The sequence below is a fragment of the Neopelma chrysocephalum genome, unplaced genomic scaffold, assembly GCF_003984885.1.
Source record: "Neopelma chrysocephalum unplaced genomic scaffold, ASM398488v2 Primary Assembly neopelma1_119, whole genome shotgun sequence".
In the NCBI taxonomy this organism is placed as follows: domain Eukaryota; kingdom Metazoa; phylum Chordata; class Aves; order Passeriformes; family Pipridae; genus Neopelma; species Neopelma chrysocephalum.
The window spans coordinates 3,206,688-3,234,419 of NW_020897781.1; the positions used below are offsets into that span (position 1 = coordinate 3,206,688).

Here is a 27,732-nt window from a genome sequence, read left to right on the forward strand (position 1 = left end):
ACACAATAGGGACTATTGTACAGATTGGAAAGAACAGTATGGCAGATAAAGAAAATTCCTTTATTTGTAGATTTATAGAAGCATAATATGAAGTTAGTAATCCTACTGCAGTTGTTTAAGTTAGTATCTAGGAATATCTGTAAGGAAGAGCAAATAACTTAATCTAAACTCATATCTTCCTCTTCGTCTTTCTTGTCCTTAGAGTCTCCTTCCTTTTGGTCTGACTTGACACTGTTCTGCATGGCTTTGGCAAAGGCTTCCACATCTAGAAGTTAAACATATTGGTTACTGAACTTTGCATTTTCTGGGCCAGACATTAGTGTCCACATGAGGTTAAGCTTCATGACTTGGAAAGCAAATAGGTACTTTAGTATGAATTAGCAGGACAAAAATATTAATTAATATACATCCAGATCCCTATGACACAGCCAGCACTTTTTACACTTGAACTGTGCATGGGCAGCCTAAGACCAGAATTCCTGCAGTAATGGAAGGGATGCTAAAAGCTCATTAGGGAAAAGGGATAGCCCCTGCCCCCAGAGCTGTGGGGCTGACTGTGTTTGCTCTTTTCAGACGAATCAGGAAGGACTCCCACAAAAAGGCATTCCTGAACAAGGTGACTGTGACACCTCTAGAAAGAAAACAAGGCCAAGGCTGCTCAGCACATCTCTGCAGAACTCACAGTTCTCTGAATCTGTGTCTGACCTCACTGTGCCTGCTGGGGAACACCCAAAATACCCACCTTTTCCTTGTAAAAATCAGTGCAGAGTCAGCTTTGGACAGTTACACAGAAGCTGATCACACTCAGTGGCCAAACAACCCCAACAAAGCACCTCATCCTGTCCCCACAACCACCAGTACTTACCGCCTTTATTTGCTGCATCTACTGCCTCTGCAGGTAACCCAAACTGGCTCATTAGTGGGCCCAGCTGTCCTGAAGCTAAGGCAGCACTGAACATGCTCAAAGCCTGTGAATCAGAGTCAACAGCATCAAAATAAAGTTTGCATCATGTTCCTGCAGCATCAGGTGGGTGCTGGGCAATAACCTCAGGAGGAGAGTGGTCCTGTCAGGGCACAGTGGCCACACACCCAGCTTGGGAACAGATACTCCATCAAATAATTGCCAATTAAACATCCCTTACTTCTGAGTCTTGGTTGCACGTAAGTTTGCTGCAGTTTAAACTAAAAACAGTAATTTAAGCCACTGAAATTTTGCAAATTGGCAAATTTCAATCAATCTGTGTAAATAACCAGTTTATGTTGGACTGTAACACACCAGCTTTAATCACACAGTGTCCTGGAATTAAGGACTGGTGTTTCAAGAGGAACAAGGGATGCAATGCTGTAAACATGAGCATCTCTTCCCTTCAGTCACTTGAAATGACTTTTAAGGAGACTGCTCAAGCCACTCTTTGACAGGGAGTAATGAGTTTGCTGCTACTCCTGTCATTTGCCAGAGAGCATTTATAATAAAGAGAAAGGTAAAGCCCAACTCCAAAAGAAAAAGTAAAATCATTCCTATCTGCCTTTGGGTGCCTGCAGGAAGGAAGAACTAGTGCTCCTTTAAACCATGTCCCTCCTCCTTTCCACTTCCACTGAGCAACTTCCCACTCTGAGAAATGTCAAGGAACTTGGAAAATCAGGAGCATCGTGGAGGAGGGAAGAAGTGCACTTCCTCCCAGAGCCAGGCATCTATCTACCTGCTGGAACTGAGGAGACGTCAGGGTGTTCTGGATCTCTTCTGCAGTCTGCGGCAGGGATTCCCCTGAGGGAAGGTAAGGCATCAATCGTTCCTGAACTTCAGCGTTGGCCAGGATGGGAGCCATTATCTCAGGAGTCAGAACAGCTGCCAGGTCCACTAGGAGAAAATAAAGGGTTGGCCATTAGACTATGCACAAAACCACGTTTTTGTCATGTAAATCAAATTATCAATTCTGAGTACTAAAACATAGTTAGCACACTGCCAGCATCCTTTCTCCCTTTCTCAGTTTTGGAGTGAGAATAAGACTTCAAGCACCAAGAACAGCATTGAAATTTTAAAAAATTAAAAAAAATAGAACCAAAAAAATGGTAAGAGATCTTTCAAACCAGTTTGGAACAGGACAGGACAGTAAAACAGCTCCACAGGATTCCTGGATCCAAAGCTGTCTGGCCAGAACACTGTTACCTTGCTGTCCTCCTGCTCCAGATGGCACATTCATAGTAGCTAAAATGTTCTGAAGGTCACTCAATTGAATGGGCTGGGTTGGGCTTGTGGCTGAGCTGGTTCCATTACCCGAGCTGGGAACGGGGCTGGGACTGGTCACGGAGGCGGCCGCAGGAACGGACGGGGCAGGCGTTACACGGGTGGAAGAAGTCGTGGAAGATGGAGTCACTGCAGCCGACTGGCTGCGAGAGCTGGGCAAGAGAATTGGGAGAATTAATCCTCTGCAAAAACCTCTTGTATCCTGAAAAGCTTCTTTTCGAGCCCTTAAGAGTATCAAAAGCTCCTGCCCCACTTTAGAGAGGTAATAAGCAGCCCCAATTCCCACCATATTCCCCATTCAATAGGCCACAATTCCTCCCACAGAAGTGGCAGCTTCACGTGACAAACCATCCCCAGAAGCAGGGCAGACAGGCCTCCTACCTTGATGATGAACTGCTGGTTGGGGGTCCCCCACTCCCGAGCAGACTGGCCAGCCCAGGCCCCGTCAGCGCACCCAGCCCACCTTCCGTAAACACAAAACAAAAACACTTTTAGACATTTATTCCTTCAGGTTTTCTGCACCTCTCTGCTCTAGAGAGGTCGCTCTTGTACCTGAAAGGTTTTTATTTGCTAAAATAGAGGAGGGGATGAAAGAGCCCAGCCTAAGGCCCCCCCACCCCCTTCTGTAAATTATCAGCTCTCGTTCTCTGATCTTGCACCCCTGAACATTTCCAAAATGATTTCTAGGTGTACACAAGGATGAAACTGCTTCGGTTTGTGCCATACATAATCATTGTAACACTGCCCTTTCCTCTTATCTACTATCCTGAAAATCCAACTTCTCTCCAAACTTTCAAGCCAAGGCCCTCAGCAGAAGATCCCAGAGGTGCCTTTGAATCACCACCACTCTCTCCCCCCCACGCTGGGGTTTTGCAGCTTCAAACCTAACACAGAGATGTAGCAGCAGAATCAGCTGAGCCCTTAAACACTTCACAGGCCAAGTGAGGAAAACCCCGCACATCAAGTGCTCCCAGGGGAGCAGCCAGCAGGAAACTAACAGCCCTATGCCAAAGAAATTAGAATCAGCCTCCTCCATCACACATCCAACCACCAAGGACTTATCGCGGCACCGAGAACCTCAGCTAACAAGAGCAGGGGAAAGGTCTGGCTGCTGGGCCCCCCAGAGCTGTCAGGGACTCGACTGTCCCCCTGCAACTCCTCTGAGCCACATCAGCCAAACACTCCAATTCCCACACTCTTCCTATCAGCGGTTCCTTGCACCACAACTGATCAGACACACATCCCTACACGAGCACCTGCATCATCACCCACCTTGGGAGCTGCCTGTGAGCAGAGGACAGACAAAAACAAGCAAACCTGTGGCCAACTGCAGCTGCAGATTCTGTGGGTCAGAGTGAGCCCCACCAGTCCCTCCTTCTACTGGACCCATCCCATGGAAACACGTCCCAACACTTCTGTCACCCATCCCAGAGCAGCAGACACAGCAGGTGAAGGACCCCTGGCTGGACCACCCTGCTCTGCTCAGTTTGTCCTCACTAGGAAGTGACCCACGAGCAAGAGAGCTCCTTTGGAGCTCTGCAGAGCCCTGAGAGATGCAAACCAGATGTGAAGATGATGACACTCCCAGGGGAAATGACCCCCAGGAATTCACCACAACCACAGTTTGCAGAGGCAAGCACATGGCTCTCCTTTGGTTATGGCAGTGACCTTCACATCAAGCTGGCTTATGGCTGGATGTAAAGGCAAAGGAACAAGACCTACTGAGAAAAAGTGGTGAGAAGAGAAAAAGTCTCAGGATTATGTAAAGCTTCAAGAAGGAAGAACTTTTCCAAACACATCCTAAAAAGCCAGAATCTTCCAACACTAACATGAGATTTGCATCTGAACATCCCACCAACAAAATGTGCATCTAAAGTTAAAAAGACATGAGCCAGATCCACAGAAATGGACTTTGGAGCTTAAGCACAGAACCTCAGTCACTGCCATCTGTGTGCCTTTGCCTACTTTCACTTGAGGGTCTGACTTCTCAGAAAATGCTCTTGGAGCTCGGTAGAACTGAGAACAGACCACAGCAGGGACTCCAGCACATCCCTCACCCCTCAGAAACCAGCACAGTGACTGAGCTCTCCCCAGAGTAGCCCAGGAGAGAAAGCCCTGACCTGAGCCTTGCCCCTCTGACCAGGTGTGCTGTGGGCTGGGCAGGCTCCAACCTTCCTCTTGAACTTTCTCTGCTTTGCACACAAATATTCACTGAATCAGAGACAACACCAGCAACTCCACAGCTTGGTAACCAGGACATGCACCAGGAACAAACCCTTGGTTTTCAGCCCCTGCTCCAGTGAATATTTAGGAGGAAGAGGAGGAGTAGAAAAAAGGAGGGGAAAAAAAAAGCAGAAGGATCAATGCAGCAAGGATGAGACCAAGGCTGCTTGCAGATCAAGCCCTGAGATGAGTGCTGTGTAGAATCAGGTACCCTTTTTTGCCCTGAGCTCATCTCTGAGGCAGGGCCTTGCCTTCTCACGCTATTGAGATCAATAGCGCTACTTGAAAATATTGTCAGGTAAGATTTAACCTGGCAGGAGAAAATACCATTTTGGCATAAAGATATTAAAGCATTTTACCAAGTCCTCCTAAGCCCGTTGGTCCGATCAGCTGCATGAGCTGGTTATGGCTCATGTTTCCAAGAAGGCTTTGCAAGCCACCCTCACCTAAAAACAAAAACATTCTGAAACACAACATATTCACATAGGTTTTTTTACACAGCACTCCAGCTCAAACAGCAGGAGATTAATTGGCATCACATTCTGTATGGAAAAACAGTTTCAAGTGTTTACTGATTCATGATCTTCATAAAAGATAAATGCAACTTGGCTTCATAAAGAGGTAAGACTCCAGAGAATCTACTGGAAACAAAAAGATTTCTCCTGGCAGTCTTAACTTTCAGCCTGCACCTATTTTAACAGCACAGTTTTTTCTGCTAAAAAGCACGTTTACGCTTCTGGTATTAACACTGTCCCCAACTCACCCTCCACAGCCATCAGGAATGTCTTCCTAGGGAACTCTAAGTGCTTATTCTAGACATAAATTTTTAAAAAAAAAAGGCCTCTGACATGAAGGAGCAGAGAATGGACTGTACCTCCTAGTGCTGAGAGCTCATGGCCTCCGCTGGCATTGCCACCCAACGCCCCCGGCATGGGGGGATTGTTGAGATACTCGTTCACCTTACGGCAGTGCTCCTCGTCCTTGTCTGTCTTCGGCTCCTGCAAGAGAGTTGCTCTTGGTACCAGTCAAACTGGGAGTATTTTGGTCCCAGATCTTTGCCACTGACTCCCCACAAACCTGCATCCAGAAGAAGAGTCGTTTTGATCCCGCCTTGAACTTCAATACATACACACGGCCCGTGGTGCACTGCGGGACCCTCTTGAACTCACAGTCGTCAGGAAAAATAATCAGATCCTGGAAAATGTGGTAGGAGGAACAAATGTTTGAGGAAATACACCAACATTCTTTTTTGCCTCCCAAGGGCCTCTGCCCCCCTTCCCAAACCTTCTTCCATCTGCTCCTCAAAGCAGAGTGGCCGTGGAAGTGCAGGTCTGTCAGTGACATTCTCACCCTAATTTGTCCTGGAGGAGCTCTTTCAGCAATACCAGCAGAACAGAACAAGACAGGCCATGACTTAACAAACCTCTCAAGCTCGTACTCACATCCTCCACGTTGCCTGAAGTCCTGTCCTTCCAGCAGAAGTGAATGAGGGAATCATCGGTTTGCTGGATGTAAACAAGGCCTTTTCTCTTGTCTGGGGTTACAGTGCTGCCTTTCAGGGACATCTTCCCTGCTCGAAATTCCACCAGGTATTTGCTCGAGGAGCCACGGGAGCCTGGCACCAGGCTTGGAAATAATGCACCTGAAGACATCCTGGAAAGAGAGAGAGCAGCAGGTGTGGTGAGAAACCTTCCCCCATTCACTCTTCCTAGTATCAAATTTCAACCTTTATCAGGTGGGCTCCACAAAAGCAATCTGTCCTGCTGCCTGCAGAATTCCAGGGTGATCCAGCTGAGCTGAAGTAGAACTCTGGATGAAGCCAGGAGGCTCCACAGACCTCCACTAGTAAAGGTGAGCCTACGTGCTGAGGTACTAGAAAATGAAACCGCCGTCCCCTGACGCTTCCTTCTTCGGTTCAAATTACGGTTCAAAGCTCAGGGACGCGCAGGGAGCCCTGCTGTATGTTCAGACAGTGGCTCCAGCATCCCAGCAGAGCCCCACAGGCCGCCCCGCGCCCGACCGACCCTCACGGTGCCCCCCTGGCTCTGCCCCCGCTCCCCCGCCCCACGTCCCCACCGACCGACCGGCCGGCGATGCCGGGCCCGCCCTGCGTTCCCAGCCCGGCCCGGCCCCGCCGCAGCCGGAGAGGAGCCGGGCCCGGGGTGGGGGCTCAGCCCGGCCTGGCCCCGGCGCCCCCCGCCCGCCCGGAGGCCGCGATCTCCTGCCGGACCGTCTCGAGGCCGCCACGCCGCCTCCCCCCCGGCGCCGCAGGCAGGAGCCCCCCGGCGCGGCCGCACGGAGCGCGGGGCGCGGTTGGTGGCGGGGGGTCCCGGCGGTACCTGTTCCCTGTTCCCTGTTCCCTGCTCCCCGTTCCCTGTTCCCTCCTCCTCCGCCGCCTCAGCTCTTCCTGCCCCGTGCGCCGGAACCCCGTCCACCGCGGGGCGCGCGCCGCCGCGGCCCCACGCGATTGGCCCGCGCCGCTGTCAATCACGTGGGGGGCGGGGCCGAGCGCCCCTGCTGTGTCACGGAACATGGCGGCGCCCCCCCCCCCCCCCCCCCCCCCCCCCTCATCCCCTCAACCAAGCACAGCCCGGGGCCGCCGCGTCTCCAAAACCACCTTTATTCCCGTCACACCCGCCAAGTGTTACAAAAATAAATCTTTCCATGGAGGAGCTCTCCTGCACATGCCCAAACTCTGGGTTGCCTCGCAGCATTTCAGTGTTGCATCACTGACCCAAATTCCCGGTGTTTTCCAAGGAGCCAGCGGTGTTCCATGTGGGGCTCGGCCAACACTGGTGTATTCCCAACAGGAGCAGCATCGCTGGGCGAAGTCTTGGGTTTGTTTTTTTAAAAGCAGCTTTCAGCAAAAAAATTCCTGGGAAATTGTTTTTAATCAATAAACAAGAATAAATACTTCTAATTAGTTCTGTTCTCTCTGGGTGATTTAGGGTGGATGGTTCCTGTCCTTGTTACTCCAGGTAACAATAATTACATAAATGCCAGATGTCTGAAAAGCTGCTCCCAATTTACAACAGGATGTTGCCTCAAAGACACAAATACATAACTACAAAGTTAATTTTCACTTCGCAGACTATGTGACCAATACATCTGTTCTCGAACAGGCAGCAATCACAAGTATTGAGGCCATGCTCCTGAGAACGCAACTGCGTTGGGCAGGGCACATCTCTAGGATGAAGGACCACCGCCTCCCTAAGATCCTGCTCTATGGTGAACTTGCCACTGGCTGCCGCAAGAGAGGAGCTCCAAAGAAAAGATACAAGGACTCCCTGAAGCAACAACTCAGCCTCGGGCATATTGATCACCATAACTGGTCTGCTCTGGCCTCTAATCGGGAGGCCTGGAGACAGACCATTTATAACGCTGCTGATGCTTTTGAGAAGGCACGCAGGATCACTCTTGAGGAGAAAAGACAACGCAGAAAGAATCGAACCTTGCAGAATATACCATCCAAGGAGTCTTTCTGCTGTGTCTTTTGCAACCGGACTTGCCTTTCTCGTATTGGCCTTTTTAGCCACCAACGCGCTTGCATGAAAAATGGGTAGAGCCCTTCCCAAATCTTCGTTCGCGAAGCCTAGCCATGAGTTGAGTTGAGAATTTTCACTTCTATTACATTTTCAATAGAAGTCCCCTTACTCCCCAGCTCCAGTTCGGCCACAACCACTCCGCTGTCACACCAGTGTGAGGTCCCAGTGCTGGGAGCGCTGCCATGGCTCTTCCCGCTGCCCCTTCCCTGTCCCCATACAGGTTTGCAACCCTGTCCTCTACACACCCATCACCCCACACACCACAGGGTGCTAAGGAACAGAGCCCACCACGGTCAGACACCTCCACCCAAGGCTGGAGGCATCCCAAGCTCCCATTTAAATCATCTTCATCCAATAAACATCACGGTGAAATCTAAGTACAGCCCCAGCACTGGCTGAGCAAAGCCAGAGTCCTCCTGCCCCACCTGTACGCGTCTCACACAAATCTCTGTCACCATCCAGAGGCCCAAAGGGTATTTATTAAGTATTTATTATAATTTCTTTCTAGCTGGTTTCTCTACGTAGCTGTATTAACATATACTAACACAGTTATCTTATATACAGTGTTTCATCAAGTTATAAAAGTGACATTCTTTCAAAAGGTGCAAAGTTATTAATGTTTCGACACGTAAACTACTGAGGCGAGATCTGCATCGAAAATAAAACTTTTGGACTTTGAGAGCATCAGGAATGCCGGGGCTGGCCAAGCACAGCCGTGTCAGCAGCACAGGGAAAGGGTTCTGTAAGTGTTTTCAATGAAGAACAATAAATTAGAAGAATGGGTTTGGAACTAATCTGAAATTTTACTAAAAGCTTTACACTAAAGGAAGGGGAGATGGGGGTGAAGATGTAACTAATGAAGTGTTTCTTACTTTGGAAATGTTCCCAGTTTCTGTTTATATCCCATGAAGATTCTCTACTGAAGTTTGGATTAAACACGTTGGTACAATTGTTTCATGCTTCCATATAATGACAAGGCTTTAGGTTTTTGAATTTAAATCATGGCTTAGACGAGAGGGATGCTAACCTGTACACCTCCTCTTAGAAACAGAACATCTCGTTAGCAACTACTGTACAGTTTTTTCCATTCAGGCAATTTCTATTTATATGCATTGTTTTAAAAACACTAATCCAGCATTAAACATACCATGTAGTTTAACCAAGTTTTAAACTCCCATGAGATGTTAAACTGGTCTAATACATGAATCCTTTCAATCCTCACCTAACAAAGTGTTTCCTAACCTGCTTGCAGCAAGTTTGGAAAAGGATTAGAGTGCCTGGCACGGTCACTGAAGTTCAGTTTTTTATCAAAACTATTTTTATGCTGTTCCATGTGGCTCAGCAATGTCTTTTTAGAAGTGTCTATGCACTTACTAGAAACAAACATGACCCTGTCGCCTGCACTGTGTCACCAACTCAGCTCCTAAGTCCTGAGGACCTGCATCAACACAAATTTTGGCAACAGAATCATGTCCCCACAAGTATGTTTCAGATCAGGCCCTTCCTTACTGCCTTGAAGTTTTACAGCTTCTCTTATTTTTCCAATGAAGACAACAACTAAATTTTCCCCAAATTTAATCTAATCATTAGATGCACGATTTGATAGGAAAATGTTTCTCTATGAATGTGTTGATTTTCTTTTGCCTTTTAATCCTGTGGCTGGGAGAGACACACTTCAAAAATCTATCCTCTGGATGAAACCACAGATGTTTTGGACATAAATCAGACCAGTTCTTCTTGAACTCCTCATGTTGCTGTCACTTAACATCAGCAATTTCTAAATTACTGTAAACTTCACAGCAGTGCAGCCGCTCTCCATGTTCACCTGGTTACTCAATTAAAAACTTTCATTAAAAGAAGCAGCAACATTGGTTTTAATTAATGGACCTAATTTTTCAAGCCTCTCTCCCTGCCTTACCCCCTGCAGTGTACCACTTGAAAGAAAATGAATGCATCGGTTCAGTAATTGATTATTTTCCAGTATTATATGGCTTTGATGGTTTGATATGGAACCAAAAAATCCCACTTTTTGACATCACGTGCTCACAGGAAACTTGTAATAGGTATAAACTCTGCCAAAGCTTTAAATTGATTCTGCTTTTTCACAACATACAAAACAGACATGACCTATTAATGAAAAACATGCAAACCAAAACTTCCCCAAAAATATGAACCTGTGTGGATATACATACGGAAGTGCTTCCAAAGGAAAGTTTAGCCTAGGAGCATACACAGTGCCAAAGCTGCCAAAGGTAGTGCAGAAGTTAAGCCTCCAAGTGGTAGCAAGCAATATATTGTACATTGTAACCACCTCGACATTCCTGCTATTGCTTCCGAAGCTTCTCCTATTTTTAAGGACAGCATTTGACTTCAGAAAAAGCACGTTTGGACTGCGCCCTTCCCTTCTCCTAACGTATGCTTTATGGGATTCATCACAGGTACACAGTTTAATGCTCACAGTGTCCCAAGGTTGTGAAGACTGTAACAGACAACTACAGTGTGAGAAGCTCAGGTTGGGTTTTGTTTCCATGAGTCTCTCAGTTATGGAATTGTTTGAGAGGGGGGGCCGAGAGCTCCCGTCCCCAGGGAGTGCTACATACGTACGGGGAGTATGACAGGATTGGGTTTGATCCTGTTGGTACCATATTGGCTTTTCATCCCTGCTCCGAGTTCCAAAAACTTCAGATTCTTCGCTATTGTACTAAGTAACAAGGATATTATCTCAATTTTATTTAAGTTACGTAGTATTCAAGGATGTTATGTGCTCTACCGGATACAGCGTTTCCTCCTGACAGAGAAACTAGGGGAGAAGATGGAGGAGCAAAGGTCCCTTTGAAAATTAGTGAAAACATGGTGATTTCAGGTGCAGCTTTATGGAATGAGCGCAACAGTATTTAAATATTTGGCAATCCAACGTTAGTGTTAATTAAATCATTGATTGTTGACTGATAGAATTTTTGTTAAAATTTACTTAGAAAAGCTGGTTTTTGCTGTCAACAGAACCACAGGAACTGGCTTGGAATGAAATCTAGTAACTAAATGTCCGGATGAGATGAGCAATTGGTTCTGTAATTTCAGTATATGTCTGGACAGTCTGAGAAATTTCTATCAAAATAGCCACCTGAGTACAGCCAATCTGAAGTCCCAGTGTATGGGTTAGTGCCTTGATGAAACCATCTGTAAAAGAAAAAAAGAAAAAGAAAAAGGAGAGAAACAAGAAAACAAAAAAAGCAAAGAGAGTGAACAGTTATTAACAGGAGAAAAATCCCAACTCTGCCTCTTTCACAAAACATTATAAAAACACAGTGGTATTTCTTATTAGAAAAAAAATCTCAGGAAATTATTCAGGAAATACTCTGAACATGAAAAACAAGGCATTAAACTTCCTACACAATTATCGCCACCAAGATGTAAAGCATCTTTTTTTTTTTTTTGCATAAAGTCAAGAAAGAGTATGAAATTAATTTTAAAATTGCTGTCCTATTTTTAATAAAACTAACATTGATACTCTAGATTATATAACATATATTAATTTACTTTAAAATAATGCCAAAACAGTTACACAATCGTTTTTGTAAATTCGTCCAAAGAGGAAACGGTTTTGTTCTCCAGAGCTGTGCTCTGCACAGAACATCAACAGCTGCTCACTTTTTAGCCACGTTGACTGAAAACAATTTTATGCTCTCTGGAAGAGATTTTCAAAGACATTAACTGGAATTGGCCCATAGCTGCTCCTCCAGGCTTCAGGAAGAAAATGTTTTCTCTTCTGAATCTCATGAAAGCACGGGAGCATCCCAAAGTTCTTGCCTTTGAAGGAAGCACCTGCAGTGACTGGCTGTGAGCACACACTTGACTGCACGGCACTGGCAGCTGCGAAAAGCAACTCGTGGGAGCAGCAGCCAAATCACACATCACTCCCTGATGCACTCTGTGACTGAAAAGTCACTTGAATATGCAATTCAAAAAGCACTTTTTCAAATGTCTAAGCCAAGAAATCCAAAAAGTGTGAAAATAAAAGGCCCTTGAGGGCCACAGCGTCTCACTTGACTGCCAAAAGCTGGACAGGAATTGGTTAAAGGAGAGATGAGACTCAACATTTTATTAATTCTAAAAAAATATGACCTCTGTATGTTAAAAAAAAAACCAAACACAAAAACCCACCAAAAAAACCCAGCATTACCATACTAGTTAATTATGACAGGTTTCAGCATTTATCATTAGATAATTTGTCCAGAACTGAGTTATCAGCAATTTTGGCTTCCAGCTACATATTTAATTGTTGACCCAGCAATGCTTTAAGTGACACTACAAACTGTGCTGTCACAGAGGACATCAAACACATGCTGTCCTGAAGAAAAACCATTCAAGCAGGATATACCCAACCATTCCAATCTTAAACAACTGCCCACCCTCCTGCCCCCTTACCGTGTGTGCCACTCCACCTCGTCCTTCGCACGCTCCTTGCGAGCAGCTCTTTGTTTCTCCTCTAGTCTCTCCTTCTCTTTGCTTGCCACATCTAGCCAACATTCCAAGAGAAATTGGTTACTTGGCAAAATAGGAGCAAAAATAAAGAAAACACAGAAGAGACTGCAGAGAAATGAAGTAGAGTTCATTTAAGCACGACAAAGCATTTGCTGTACTCAGGTAACGAAAGCCTAAAACAGCCATTTCAGAAAAGCTGCGGCTACAAACGCAGAGTTGAAACTGAAATTTTGATGTTTTATCTATCAGATACACTGCACTGAGACAGCAGGAAACAGCTCTGATTAGGCATAACAGAGAGAGTGATTTTTTTTCACTATTTGTCCATGTGTTTTCTCTGACAAACACCAGAGCAACAGAGCACGTCTGCTCACCACATGTCTTTGCAGACAAACTCCAGATCAAGTGAGCATGTTGAGCACATCTGCCAGCTCCCCCCCCCAGGCTAACAAACATGCAAACACCCCATAACACAGGATAGCAGCCCTGGGATCCACCTGGGACGCATTTGCTCTCCCAGACTTTTCTGGGAGAGAACGCACATTATACATTGTTCAAATGCATGTTCATTACACAGGATGAAAAAAAGAGTTAAGGCTGCTCTGGGAATGAGAAACTGAAGACAGCGTTTCCTGTATCAACCCTCCTTTTGGTCATCCCTCTCAAAATTTATTAACGTGGAAATATTTCCTGCAGCAAACACATACCCATGTTCCCGTTCTCCATATTTCTGATATCCGGACGTAGCCGACAGTCAGTGGGAGCCAATATTGCTTCCATGCCCTTTTCCAGCTCATTGAGACTCACAGCAAAACTGGTGAAATTGTACATCTTCAAAGCAAAATAAAGATAACATACAAGTTATTCTGGCAAAGTGGCACTGGATTCCCTACACTTAATGAACACAACAGAACTTCCAAGGGAAACCGTTCCCTTGGATAAGTCACTGGCAAGAGCGATGCACAGGGTGATTGAAATGGTTACCTGTGATGAGTTTGGTGGCCTACAATTTATTCTCCAAAGCAATTTACTGCCTGGTATGAACTGCACTGTATCTTGAATCTCTGGCATATCATCAGCTTCATCATTTTCAGATTTAATATCATCTTCACTCTGAAACAGAGGTAACATTTGGCAGGGGAATAAAGGAATATTGGACAGTTTCATCCAAAACTCCACAGTGGCTGTTGAAGAATCTGTTCAAATTTGAGATACTAAACACTCTCCTGTATTTCTGCCTCCCTCTCGTGTTTGCTTTTCCTCACTCTGTACACTGTTCCTCTCATTTTTAATGTAATGTCTTGCTCCTGATATTCCTGAATAGTCTCCCACCCTTTAAGTACAACTTGAATGTCTCTTAAAAAAAATCAATAATGGTAATAACAGTAAATTAATGTCTTTCAGAAGTGTTCTCTCAACCTTCCCTTCTATTCTATGCCATAGCTTAATTTCACCTAACATGATTATTTCAAGTTGAAATGAGCCAGGACTGCAATTTAAACCAGTGCAAGTTCCCATAATGGGCTAAGAGTCACAAATAGGGCACACTTGCTTTTGGCTATTGCTTCATCATTTACAAAAGATATGGATGTGTGGTTAGAAAAAGATAAGCCCTTGTTTCAGTCCAATTTCCTGTGATCCAGACTCTAATCAAAATTGTCACTGACAGTTTTCTCACTGTGAATACTGTGTACTTCAGTTTATGAATTCAGTGTCTTTCCTTCAAAGTTCCTTTGTTACCAGCTGCACTGCCATAATGCACATATAAAAATCCAAAGTTCAGAAGGCTGCTCTCAGAATCTGAGAGAATCTGACTGTTGCAGCACACAGACAGCTACATTGTGGAATTTTAGAGGATTTCTCCATGAGAACCCATTAAAAACCACAACGACCAGAAAGGAAGTTTGAGGCAATAACATCCTGGAGTGACAGCATCAGAGTTTTCCTCACTCCCACCCCCTTTTATTTCCTTTCTGCCTTCTCTGACATGGCTCATTTATTTTATTCAAAAATACCCTACTAAGTTAAACAGGGCCTGTTTTATACACTAGAAAACAGCTCCATATGGTTAAGAGTCTAATTTCAATCATTTGGTTTGAGTATTCATTATTTAAAAAGACACTTCTAGGCTACTTTCCATGTCAACATCTGGTTTACTGTTAGACAGTTCCCCATCTAAATATAGACACAACAGGAAGGAAGGAAAGAAAGAGTTGATTTTCTTAAGATGAACAGAACCTTATTATTTTAAAAAAAAGTCAAAATATAAACCTGTACCATGACAGAATCCAGAGCCAAAAGCAAGGCCTGTTGTTGCTCTAGATTCTTCTGATGTAAATACTTTTAAAGTTTGAGCCTCTTAACATGAAGAGTGATTGGCTTCTGTTTAACCTTTCATTTTCACTGAGCAACCAGGGTCTGCAAGACCCTGCTGATATCAGGAAACCCAACAGTCCTTTGCTGCACCATTCAACATTTTCCATACAACACTGAGGCTTTTGAACTAATTACCTGACACTGCTTATATGTGGGGAAAACCTTGGCATGTTTCCAAACCTCTTTGTTGTCAAGGTTGTCTCTGTCACAAATTCTGATACACCAAAAAGTGTATCTGACTTAAAAAAACATAAATTTTTTTTTTTTTAGTGCCCAAATCCTAGTATTTTTACCCCTGGAGTTGGCAGTAGAGCCGCTTTCCTCACAGACTGACAGGACACCAGTTTGGGGGTTGATATTTGATGACTTCTCTCTGACAAATTTCCAGCAAACACCTTTCCATGAGCTCTCTTCTACGCCAGCAGCTCACACTACATCTGCAAAGTGCCAAGTGCCTTTTCACAGCCTCCATCCAACCCCTACCAAATGACAGACAGTTTTTTAACCCTCCATTCACACCTGGCCATTTCCCTAAACAAGATGTTCTGTTTCCATTTCTGATATTTCAGTATCTTTTCTTCCTAAAGATTCCTTCACCTTACCAGCTTCTTCTTCTGCTCTCCACCTCTCTTCTCACTCTTTTTGTAAGTCTCATACGTGGTGGGATCAGTGCACCACAGGCACTCTGTCCACTTGCCATAGATCACACACAGCTTCTTTCTGCTGCAGAGAAAAGCACAGGAGACTGAGCTCTTGCTTCTTATTGAGCCTTCCAAGCCAAGCCATGCAGATTCTGGTCTATATTAAACACCTAGTTTCTACTTTGCTGCATTTTATGTTTCTATTTGCAGATTTCACAGAATCACAGAATGGGTGATTCTTAGAAACCAGATATTTGATAATGCAAAGAAAAGGATTCAGCTCATTCCAGTCTTCCAGGTAGAACACATCCTCATGAGAGTCACATGCTTTTGCCACTGTTAAATGAGAGTGGGTACATCAAAGCCAACAGTTTGCAACAGAGACTCGGAGCCAGGAAACAGGTTTGGGTTAATTAAAACCTTCTAATAACCATAGTCTCATTATTTTAAACTGAAGACTGGAATTATGACTGTACAACAGTGAAATCAGTTGCAAATACTCTGTATTTTTCCTGGATACCTTTATTTCAAAAGACTTGACTGTAGAGTTTTTCTAATAATGCTTAAAATTATCACCTTGGAATCAAGGGGGTTAGTACTAACACAGAACAAAAATGGGTTGCAATCTTCATTGGCAACAACTTTACTGTCACATCAGTTGTGGTCACTATGTCAGCAAAAGAAATGCCCCAGTGCCCAGAAGCAGAGAGACCAAGAGGCTTTTATGACTTACTGTTTGTCCTGAATGTATCCCTCTACTCTGTGAAGCTCTTTCCCAAACAGTCCACATGGTTTAAAATTAAGGACACATTTATCTCCAGTACTGTAGAGGAAATAAGCACAAGCTTGAAGAAGCACGCCCCTAAATACATCAGTAAGTTACCTTTTTTTACCTTATTTAGCTTTTTTCATATAGTTACAGTTAGTTGGGGGCTAGTTATTTATTATTTTTCTTTAAGTATGGTTTATTATCCGACCAGGGCATTAAAAAAGGCACACAAAGTTCAAAATTCCACACAACAAACAAAAAAGAAACAAATACGCACATGAAGACAGCAGCCTGTGCTGCACCCCTAATTTAAGACATTCTCCATCATCAAAACTAAAAAAATGACAAATCACAATCAACATGATGGAGGTTTACTCCAAGACTCTGACATTTATTCCATTTAATGGTTCTGGAGTTAAATTTCAATTCTGTTCTCCGTCAACAGGGCTGAATTTGAATGGGTAACTCACAACAGTAAAACCTTTGCAGCCCATAAGACATTTGGCCTTATGCCTTTTCATTAATAATACTATGACAAGAGAGCCCAGTCCAAGGGATAGTTTGCATTTGTCAGAAGTGGATTAAAACAAAACAAGCAAAAAAAACCCCCAAGACTTTGGAGCTACAAAACAAAGCTTCCTGTGTCTCTGACAAAAGTCAAAACCATCTGCTTTGTAACACAAGTGACCACACAGCAGTGCCCACGAGCCAATCCTCAGGTCCATGATTAGCATTACCTGTGATTTACAATTTCTACTGTTCCGTACTGTTCTAACCACAGTTTACCAATAATTACATTATGTACACAACAGGTTGGATTTGTCCATGTGTAAGCTTCATTGTGCCTGTAAAGAAAACAGAGAAAGAAATCAATTTCTTGAGTTTGAGATGGAATGCAAGCCTGTTTACAATTCTGTTCGTGGCAGGGCAAAATATTTAGCAGTCCTATGAACAGCCAGCACTTAACTTCAAAACAGAAAAGAAACAGACTTTTCCTTACAGGCCAACAATGTGTCATATCCAAACATCAGTGCAAGTTAATAAAGTGATATTGCCTTTATTTTTCTCCCTTCTCACATAAGTCTCACAGTTGCTGTGCTTTGGATTACGAATTTCAGCCCAACATAAAGAGCAGTCCAGTGATTCATCTTTTTCATTTGCACTTTTAAAGTTGTATGTGATAAAACATAATCCTTGCAGGCAGGACAACCAGACTGACAGCCTAACACCTAATAGTGTCTTCTATTCAATTGCTGCAACAACAGTAAACTGTAGTAGTGGTTTTCACAAAGATGCCACAAGTTTCCTTGTCAGTAATTGAGGCCTGTTCAGTGCCACTGAAGGAAATTTTGGGGATGTGAGTGTTTTTTTCTTTTTTTAGGTTGTTTTTTTTTAAACACCAGTGGGACAGAGAGCACTATTTCAAGCTTGACAAACATGACATTTAAAAACTGTGTTTACTACTCAATTCCATCCTTTCCCCAAAGATTTACTGAGAAGATGGAGAAGTCCTAGAATTGAAGAATTTTCCACTTGGTTTCACTTTTGTTTTAATGTTTTGTGAAAAGCTTTAAAGGTGAGTTAACAGATTCTAAATCCTTAAAAGACATTATCCTACAAGTGGTCAAAAAATTAAACAACAGGATTCCCATTATCACTAGCAGAGTCAAAGCCATCTATTTTCACTCATTTTCTGTGCTAGGAAAAGAAATGCTCAAGTTACTTTCTTGGCAGTCAATCCATCTTAGGAAAGCTTGCAAACTCTACTTTAATACAAAATAATACAGAAACAAGTAGTGTCATCAGTAACAAATGTCTTGTACTTCTATTTCCAGTAAGTATGGAGAGAACACTCCTATTTAATGTTTCCAACCTGTCATTCTCCAGTACAGAGGAGTAACAGATCATTGAAGTCTGACTATTTCCACAGCTCCTTTTCTTCTTTAGAACAATGACTACTCTTCAACTGGGGAGAAAAATACCAGAACTCCTCAAATTCATCCCACCAGCCTTTAAGCACAGTTTTATTCCTGAACTATTTGACACCAAAAGCTGTACAGTATAAACCAAAACCCCACACAAGGCACTTATGGTGAGTGCTGATAAATTGAAACACTTCTTGTGCTGGAGAAGTGCCTTCTTATTCCTGTTTTGAAAGCAGTCATGGTTAACATAAATGCATGATTTTATACTGCCAAACAGCTCCTCGTTCACTCAGGCCTTGAGCAGTTCTCAGACTCCTCAAACCAAGAGAATGGTCTGAATCACAACACTCAGAGGCTCAAAATTTGATTTCAACTTCTGCTGCTAACTTGAAGCAATTATTTAAAATAAACCCTTTAATTGTTTATATTCCAGTTTAAATCTGAGCCCTGTAATTTGATTAGGCTGAGCAAGAATTTTAATAGTCTTCTAAATAAAGGCTCTCAAGCAAATGTTATTTTGGTCACATCTGCATTCTGCACTAACATTCATAGTTATTTCTGCATTCAGAAGAAATTTCCTCTCATCACCAATTATATCCAAGACCAGTTCATACTTTTATAAACTTTGGAAGATTAGATGCCAACAGCTTGAAAATTAATCTACTTCCAAAAGGAAGTACAGGAAAAGTCAATGCTTGCTATGGCAGGCAAGTTGAGTCTTTATTGAAACCAAATGTCTAGAAATTTCTTAAGATAACATTTCAAAATCCACTCAAAGTTAAGCCTCATGAAACCTTTTATAAAAACACCTTGAAGTGCTCAACTGCAGAATACTTTTCCTGCAACTATTCCAGTGCATCCTCATGTCCCACTTGGGAAAGCTCCAGTCTTTGTGCCACCAGGGCACAAAACAGCTTATGGGAAGTCACTCATAATTCATGAGAGACAAGCCTGGGAGTAATTAAGAGAGGCATTCTTGATTTTAATAGGAAGTTGATCCTTCCCAGGAAGTGTTAAGGCAACCCTGACAAGTTTCTCATGTTCCCTTATCACAGAATTGTGAGATGTAGTTCTTTCCACACGAACATTGACACAAACAACCAAAACCAACAACAATATTTAGAATTGAGATGAGCTTGAACAGCCCAGTAATAGAACTTTATATCTACATTTCAATTTTACGTGCCCTCACATAACTAGCTTTCAGTAGCATTCAATTTTTAAGAAATGCTTATTTTCACAGTGGAAAAACTGGGTTGAATTGCTACAGCTATGCAAGCATGATATAACTTTAAAAAAAAAACAGAGTCCTGAAATCAAGCAGTGAAAATTATTGGAAATCAATTCTTACAACCTTTTCAGCAAGAGATTTTTAGGTAATGGCCCCTGAAGAGCCAACAGAATGATTACTACCCATCCTTTTATTCAAGCAAATGATAAGGAGATCAACATAAAAAAAAAAAAAGAGTTATATCTTCTCATACTCACTTCAGAAGCTCCAAAGTAATTGTTCCCCGAGGCTCTGCTTCTATACTCTTTCCCCAGAATTTTAGTTTGGGATAGATTGATCCATGAAATATGAAGTCTTTATTGAGGCCTTCAGAATAAAATGCACTAATAGGTGGGTGGTGGCTGACTTGCTCAGATATAAACCTAAATCCTAAATCCTCCCTAGCAAAAACAGAAAAGACAATTAAACAGTAAGTATATTTTGTTTTAATATTAGAAAAGAGTGACTTGATACTTTAAAAAAATTTGCAGGATTTCAGATTAAACTGAAGGTGAGACTTTTCCTTTTCTAGTTTCATGACACATTTACAATTAATGAAATGAAAGCATTTGTACTCTGAACACTTTCTTTTTATACCTCAAACCAGCCTTCTATCCAGAAAGGCACCTGAACTAGTTTCACTGAAATAACTTACGAAAGTACAGAAACTCTTTGGGCAGCAGGAGAAGGTCTGACTGAAAATTCTTTTCTCCACTGCAGACATATAACCCATTTATTTAATCAAGCTGGAAGTCCTTCAGACTAATTCCTCTATCTGACATGATCAACAAAACAATATTTAAATTAATTAATAGTGTCTGGTCAGGAAATGTCTTTGGTGGAAGAACATGGACTGATTTTTCTCTGAATAATTCAAAGAAATAATTCTCTGTCTAAAGCTAGAAATATAATTATTAGCTTTTATAACAACTTCTCAAAGATTTTGAGATAGTTTGACAAAAAGAATTTTAGCTCTACTCAGAAATAGAATTTAGTAGTATTTTACTATAACCAAACTAGTACGAGAGTCTGCTAACTCAAGAACACAAACAGGCCCAGTTCCCAATTTAAAGTAATTATTACCTGGTTAATTCATAGGTTTCTCCTAACAGTGGGTTAAATGGTTTGCCAGTTCTCTCCCACTGAGAAGCTACAGCAGAAACTGCAAAAGCAGCTACAGCCTGTAAGGAAATTAAGAACACACTGCTATGAGAAGAGTACATTAAAACTTTAAGTTTAATGTATTAATTTGTTGCACATTTTATTATTATTCCAAAAAGAAATTGCTATATTTTGCTTAAGGCAAAAACATTTGCAAGCCATGGGTAAGGGACACAGAAGTGGGAAAATATAAGCATTTATTAAGGTTCTCATTTCCCAAAGGAACTATTTTCTGTAGTAAGTTCTGTCAGGTTGCACTCTGCCCTATCTTCTCTACAGACCTCTATGAGGTCAGCCTGGTTTCTAAAATCTGCTTTCCCCCCATTTTGACTGTCCCCCACCCTCAGCTCATTGGGAACAGTGCCTGCCTTTCCCAGTGTCAGGCAAGAATTGTTTCTAACAGAGATGAGACCTCTTGAATCACCCCAGCAGGTACAAATGACACTCAGGAGCTCCTGCAGGCTGGGAAGCACAGGTATGGACTATACTGACACAGAATACAAGATAAATATTCCAGTTTCACTTAATTCAAAACAGAGTTGTGAGTGATACCAGTATAACCTCATGCACACAGGCCTGGTTTCACCATATTTTCCTCCTTGGTGTGAAACCAGGGAGGTACTACATTCTACTCCCAATAACAACCAGGTCTGGGGGAGAAAAGAGTGGTAAATCTTGTCTCTGCCACAACAATTTTTCATCCAGTAACTTCTAAATCACAAGGCCACTCAATAAACCAATTTAGGGTGGCTTAAAGCCAAGATTTCATCTTCACAACACATAAAACCACGAAAGGAGTCATAGATAAAGCAGCCCTGAAATTAGTTGAGGTTCCTGGGTATGGTCAGTTGTGGCACTTTCCTCCTTTTGGCTCAAACCCCATGCACAGCACTGAGTGTGAAAGTGTCACAAATATTTGATACAGCCACTGTGAAACAAGAAACTTGTCTAGACAGACAAAAATGGGCATTCTTATGGTAATGCCTGAGAAAGAAATACACTCAAGTGAGAAATTGCCTTAAAATCAAAGACTGGGAGAAAAAAATCTTCTTCTGAAGCACCCAGAAGGTGGTAGGTGTTCTTACCTGCATTCTTTCCAGGGGATCTGCATGACTACAAGCCTTATTAATGAGGTATATGTGTTCCATGTATTCTGTTATCCGTTGAAGGAAACTCAATGGCTCGTTGAAGACAATAGGCATGGTGATCTTGGACAGCTCCTAAATGACCAAAGGGCAGGTTAATTTCTTAGACACAACACTAAGTTAACAAGTGACAACTACAAGAATTTTGAAAATAAGTTGTGGGCGAGTCTATTAACAACATTCTTCAAAGGACATTTGGCAAGCCTGTGGCAGACCTCCAAGTGCTACAGCCAAAGGGGCTGGAAGCACTGCAGAACTCTACTAGCGACCTGAAATGATAAATAACTTCAGAAATTCATTCAGCTAACCTAGCAAATTCACAAAAAAATGCTACCTTCTCCTCTGTAAAGCAGAAGAGGTTAAAATTTCCACAGACAGAAGTAATAATGTGCCAACCAGCTCCATAGTGATACCGAAGAGCCACATATTCCTTTGAAATCCTCACCTATTTGCACAAAACCTATTTCTTGTACTGTAGCAACCACAAATTAATTTTTGAAAGGAACAGTTATGTAAAGAATAGTATGTGAATTGCTCTAACGAATTTTAGTGGCTTTCTTTAAGCAACCTGTTATTTGTGTCAGAACGTTTCTCATTTCACATGTATGGATACAAGACAGACACGAAGTTCACACAGAGATTTCCAATTCCCCAGGTCTTTTACTATATCCAAGCAAATCTGGCTGTTTAATTATAAAGTTGCACTCATGACTGAGCATTAAAGCATTCATGTAAGTGCTTAAAACTTAGTGGAAAGGAGAATGCAACATTCTCCTCATCTCGTCACAGGCAGCAAGGGAAAAATAATGTTAACCCTTACTGGCTTAAATTGATTTGGTCCAAGCAAAGATTCTAGTAGATAGACCACTCATCCCAACAAAAAGAGTTTTGACAGTTCAGGTGTATCTCCTAGATGACATGAATTAATAAAATAAAGCCCTAAATGACATTTTGCTAAGTAAAGAACAAAAAAAGGCAAGATAAGACAACATTGTGTTATTCAAGCCATATTTGATTATATTTTTAATGGCTTTCGTCTAGTTCTTAAAGGACAGCTTCAGAAATGCAATCCACATGTTCCAACAGTGAAAGAAAGTAAGGAAATAGTACTGTTACTAAATAAATGTTGAGACTTAGAGTTGCAATTTAAAATTATGCTCCTTAGTGAAAAAAAATGCAATATGCACCAGGTATTATTCTGTGTCTTCATGTTTAAGCAATAAAATTAACCAGATGACACTGGGAGACCCAACATCAGCATGCTTCATCCAGGCTAACTTACCAGTCCAATGCATTTTTTTAATATGCTCCACACACTAAAATCACTTCTAGAAAACATTGGGGCAGGTAATGATGTCCTGCAATAGAAAAAAACCCAACTGTCATTATCAGCCCCTTAAACAACAATCCATTTTCATTTGTAGGTATCGAAGTAAAGTATAAAGGAAGTAAAACATTAACCTAGACTTGGCACAGGAAGCAGAGACACTACATGACTTTTCAATTTGAGAAAATCAACCCCTTTAAAACGAGAACAGTAATGCTCCAAAAGATAATGAACCAGTAGATGCTCATTTCTCATTCACTGTGTAGCACTGTGTGTTTACCTGTGTCTCTTAATTCCATTTTCTTGAATCTCTGTCTCCCCGTTATGCTTTCCCGTCCTATTGCTTTGGTGTGGATCTAGATCAAGCATTTCTGGAACTTTATGATTTGCTTCTGAGAAGTCTCCTGAAGAATTGTCGGAATCAAAGCCTGTATAAAAACCATAAGGTAACAGTTTTCTTAGGAACCTTATCATGCCACAGAGTGCCACACACTTTACAAGTCTCACACCTTAAGTACACTTATACCAGGTTAGTTTATTTTAAAGAGCATCAGAGTGAAAACCCCTCATTAAGCTACCTAATTTCCAAGAGTATTATGAGCCAAGTATTGTATTAGAATCAAGAGTTCTCAACTCATTTTTCACACTGCTGAATATAAAACCAATTTAGAATCTTAAAAGAGAGTAGCTCCTAATCAGATTAGCTGCATTGTCTCTTCTTCAGAGCTGCAGTGTGATTACAGTAATTTTGTTCAGTTACGTAGTTTTCCTCAAAGGCCTTAAAATAATTTAACTTACACTGCTAACAGGCAAGGAGAAAAAAAGAAAAAAGAAAGGAGCAAGGGACCATTTCACAACCCAGGGGCAAACACCCAGACAACTGGAGGCACAGAAATGCAGGATATCTTAACTTCTTTTTGCCACCCATGTGTGCACCCAAAAAGCTGCATTTTTTTCAGATATCGAGACCATGACAGTAACATCCAAAGCTGCACCAGGAAATAGCACTGATATGATCTTATTTGGTAAACAGCAGGTGTAATGGGTGATGTCATGTCTCACCCCGTCTCCTATGTTTTGATGTCACAAGCATTTAATTACAGAGCAATAACCACACCTGGCCAGTCAGTACTCAATTGGAAAGTATGATAGTCACATATAGATTCAGGTAATTAAAATGAAGACTACCCTGAAACACCTGTCTTCAAAAAATACACATGTACAACTTCAGTGAACTCACAACAAAGTATTTACAATCTTAAAATTGTATTTCTAATAATCTATTGGCTTTTTTGGAACCTGTTAAAGCACAAGGAAGTAGAAAAGGCAAATACTTCAGGGCATAGCAAAATAACTTTTATTAGTTTGACTGACAAGCTAATAAAGTTGGAAAAAAAACCTGACAAAGTTGGAAAAAAAGGATGAGGTACATGTGGCCTCACCTAGAAAACCGATCAAGTTCACACAACACAAGGAACAGCATCACTTCAATCACTGGCTTATAGGAGAATAGTTATAAAAACATGTTACTTGAATTTCAGTCTTTACATTGTACCTGAAACCCTGCAAATCCTATCAAATGTTCATTGTGTTACCCACACTAGTTTTTCTGTTTCTCCATGATTCAAAATTGTTTTGCCCTGTTCCTGTACAGCACAACAGTAATTTAGATTCTGGTATATATATTATCTATGGATGACAATATGTCACTGGTAAGAAAATCAATGCCAATTCAAACAAGTGTCTTGCAGACAAGCAACACAAATTAAATTCCAGCTCCAGAAAAGTAAGACACATCAGAATGGTAAGTCTGCTTTATTAGAGTGTACCTCCACCTAATTACTTTAAAAAAAAAACAACCAAACCCACTTGGGTTAACCCCAGCCAGATAATCACTAGACTTTCAACTACACTTTCAACCTCAAGCATCACATGGCTTGTCCACTACAAGCCCACTGAGAAAGTTTCAAAAGCTGCTTTTCAGTGAAGTTCAAAGTGCTATGGTTTTGTGAAGAACTACCCAGAGAACATTCTTCACAGAGGAAGTAGACCTCCAAAAAAAACCAGTTTACTGAAATGATTTGTTGTAGTTTTGCTGAGCTACAAGAAGAGCCTTACACCTCTCCCATTTAAGCTTTGAACCTGAGAAACTGAGTGGCTAAGTTTTACTTACAGGACAGTTTTCACGCTGAAAAGCCACTGGGAGTGAGGATAAAAAAGGGAATAGGGAGCCACACGAGGAAACACAATGTCAAAAATTAATCAGATATTCCAATTTACGTGCGTTAAGGGTGAAACAAAAGCTTTTAAGAAGTCTTAAATTTTCAAAGTAAAATACTTAGGTTGGGTGCCAACACGAATCTATTTCAAGAACTTAAAGAAAAGTGACTTGCCAGTAATTCTAGTTCTCTTAGCCTTCCTCTTCCACATCCTGCAAATGAAACAAGTCCTCTCAGACTACGCTCCACATCAACCAAGGGAGCAGAGGCACCCAGTTCTGTGAGTCATGTACACGAGAACACCCCTTTGTACAGTCAGCAACTTCCCTGAGCACTAATTAAGCCTTGTCAGTCCAGACAGAAAGAGAATCAAAACAGCAGAGTACTGAGAGCCTTCAGTCCTAAAAAGGGCATAAGGAATAGGGATAAATATGCTAGAAGTGTAGACAGCAAGTGAAACAAGAGGTATTTTTTTCTTTGCCAGAAATTAGAATTCTACGCTTTCCAAAACAAGTCCATCTTCACAACCTGTAGCTGATGAGAGGCAGGTTGGCCTTTCACAACATCTGCAGTACTTAAACATTAAAGCAGAATCCACTGATTCAGTCTGATCCAGGCATTATGAAAATATATTCTTTTGGCAGCAGATACTTCATTTCCTTCTCTCCATGTGAAACCAACAGTTTACAGTGAACAATATCCTCACAAATACACCATGCTAGATTAACCTCATGGTGGGCACAGAACAGATTTCCATGGAACGGCGGGTCAATATTTAAAAAAGCAAAATTAAACCATCCATGTTCTCAAAAATAAATTACTCTGGTAAACAGCCAAGAATTTTCCTGTTCTGTGGCAGCCCTTTCACAAAACACTTTGGCAAATAGGTATAATGAAGGATACAGCTCTGATAGAGCAGACCCTGATGGCACATAGTCTTTATAAAGTCTGCATCAAGATTAGCACACCCAAGGTGACATAGATCAAAGTATGCTTTGCTTTGAGAAAAAGCAGATTATTGACAGCTGTGCTGTCGGGAATTAACTGTCAAGTTAACGTCAAGAATTAGCTGAGACCACAAGTAACATTCCCAAGGCATTCCCAAGGGGAGTACTCATTCATGAGGCAAGGATGTCAAGTGTCAGCAATGCTAATAACCTCTGAATGCAAAGAAAATTCTCTCCATGGAAAACTCTTTACTGGTCACTAACTCGATTCATCACCTGAATACCTCAGTCCATCCTGCACCCTCATGAGTGTAATCATCACCCAGTCAGGGGCAAACCATCTGCCAGGAGGATGATTCCCAACCACACAGCTTGCAATTCCATCCCATGAGAATGTCTTTTGGATGTGATGGGACAGTGTCAGAAGCAGGAAACTTCTCAGCCAAGGAGCTGAAATCCACCACAACAAAAAATTGGGGGGGGGGGGTCTCCTTAGGAGAGATTCATATTCTAGAAGTGGATGCCACCAATTAATAACTACAGAAAAGTTGTGGTTTCCTCAAGGAGTGAGCCCATATTATCTTAAAGGTGGCAGCACCACCTGGGCTGCTGCTGAGACCCCTTCAGAATTCCAGAGAGTAACTCCCCACGGAGTCCAAGTGCTCTAAGCCTGGTTTGCTACTTACAGGACACAAATCACAGTACACAATTACTAAAATCACTGAACTTGTGGGAACACTTTGCAGCTCCCTCTGGGGAAACCAGGGCCCAGGACTTGGCAGGAGCAAGAGCAGGGCATGGTGTACATGCTGTTTTCATCTCAACATGGAGCTGAGACAGAGATGAAGAATGTGCTTGTTCCTGGCAGCGATGTCCCAGTCCTAGAGTTCGAGCAGAACAAGCACATGTCTAAAGGTGGCTTCTGCTCATCTACTCATCTGATGTAGAAGTAGGAGAGTATCCTTGGAAAGAACACACCGAGGAGTCTACCAAGGGATTTAACTTTTTTTAATCAAAATTTGGAACCCCAAATCCTGAAGTTTTTACTGCAGAACCTGGAAGCTAAACTTGGCTCAGAAAAGACCTTGACTGTGAACTTGATCTCTGGCAATACTGAGTCTACATCTAACATGTCCAGATCATTAAAAAAATAACACACACATAGGCATGATCAAGACCCATAAAATCTAAAAAATTCAACAAAGCACTATCTGAAAGATACAGGAGCAAAGAGTTGCTACAGCAGCTGGGGAACATGAATGTAGAAAGACCTATTTACAGGTTGTTCTTTCCATCAGACTTATGTATGACTTGGACAAGATACAGCTACAAAGAGCTACGTCTGGCTTCACTAGGTTTGTGCAAGTAATTCATCAAACTGTCAGCATCTTCTAAAGCATCCAGCTAGAGAAAGGGATTGAGCACCTATCTTTAAAGGCAGACAGTCCTGAGGGAGA

General features: G+C 42.1%; 2 protein-coding genes across 5 annotated transcripts in view; both read right to left on the reverse strand.

Moving 5' to 3' along the window:
• Positions 1–39: 39 nt before the first annotated feature.
• ADRM1 (adhesion regulating molecule 1) lies at positions 40–6,911 on the reverse strand. Of its 3 annotated transcripts, none has more exons than XM_027697175.1 (10): positions 6,815–6,911; positions 5,911–6,121; positions 5,546–5,662; positions 5,343–5,466; positions 4,828–4,914; positions 2,627–2,708; positions 2,276–2,397; positions 1,701–1,858; positions 866–968; positions 40–265 (listed from the first exon to the last, which is right to left on the reverse strand). In XM_027697175.1, exons 2-10 carry the CDS (start codon positions 6,118–6,120, stop codon positions 159–161), a joined length of 1,110 nt encoding a protein of 369 aa, XP_027552976.1. In that variant the 5' UTR covers position 6,121; positions 6,815–6,911; the 3' UTR covers positions 40–158. The 3 variants fall into 3 exon arrangements, with proteins under 3 accessions (XP_027552976.1, XP_027552974.1, XP_027552975.1); XM_027697173.1 differs by having other exon boundaries at positions 2,168–2,397; positions 6,815–6,883; XM_027697174.1 differs by having other exon boundaries at positions 2,168–2,397; positions 6,808–6,870.
• Positions 6,912–8,472: 1,561 nt separating this feature from the next.
• OSBPL2 (oxysterol binding protein like 2) overlaps positions 8,473–27,732 on the reverse strand; it is a 35,126-nt gene continuing 15,866 nt past the window's right edge. For both annotated transcript variants that reach the window (XM_027697362.1, XM_027697363.1), the window contains 12 exons: positions 23,390–23,537; positions 23,065–23,140; positions 21,723–21,857; positions 20,560–20,657; positions 19,695–19,877; positions 17,019–17,126; positions 16,246–16,335; positions 15,474–15,594; positions 13,480–13,608; positions 13,203–13,326; positions 12,439–12,529; positions 8,473–11,190 (listed from right to left, as the gene is read on the reverse strand). In XM_027697362.1, the coding sequence (XP_027553163.1) occupies positions 11,088–11,190; positions 12,439–12,529; positions 13,203–13,326; positions 13,480–13,608; positions 15,474–15,594; positions 16,246–16,335; positions 17,019–17,126; positions 19,695–19,877; positions 20,560–20,657; positions 21,723–21,857; positions 23,065–23,140; positions 23,390–23,537 (1,406 nt within the window). In that variant the 3' untranslated portion in view covers positions 8,473–11,087. The remainder of the gene's footprint in view (positions 11,191–12,438; positions 12,530–13,202; positions 13,327–13,479; positions 13,609–15,473; positions 15,595–16,245; positions 16,336–17,018; positions 17,127–19,694; positions 19,878–20,559; positions 20,658–21,722; positions 21,858–23,064; positions 23,141–23,389; positions 23,538–27,732) is intronic.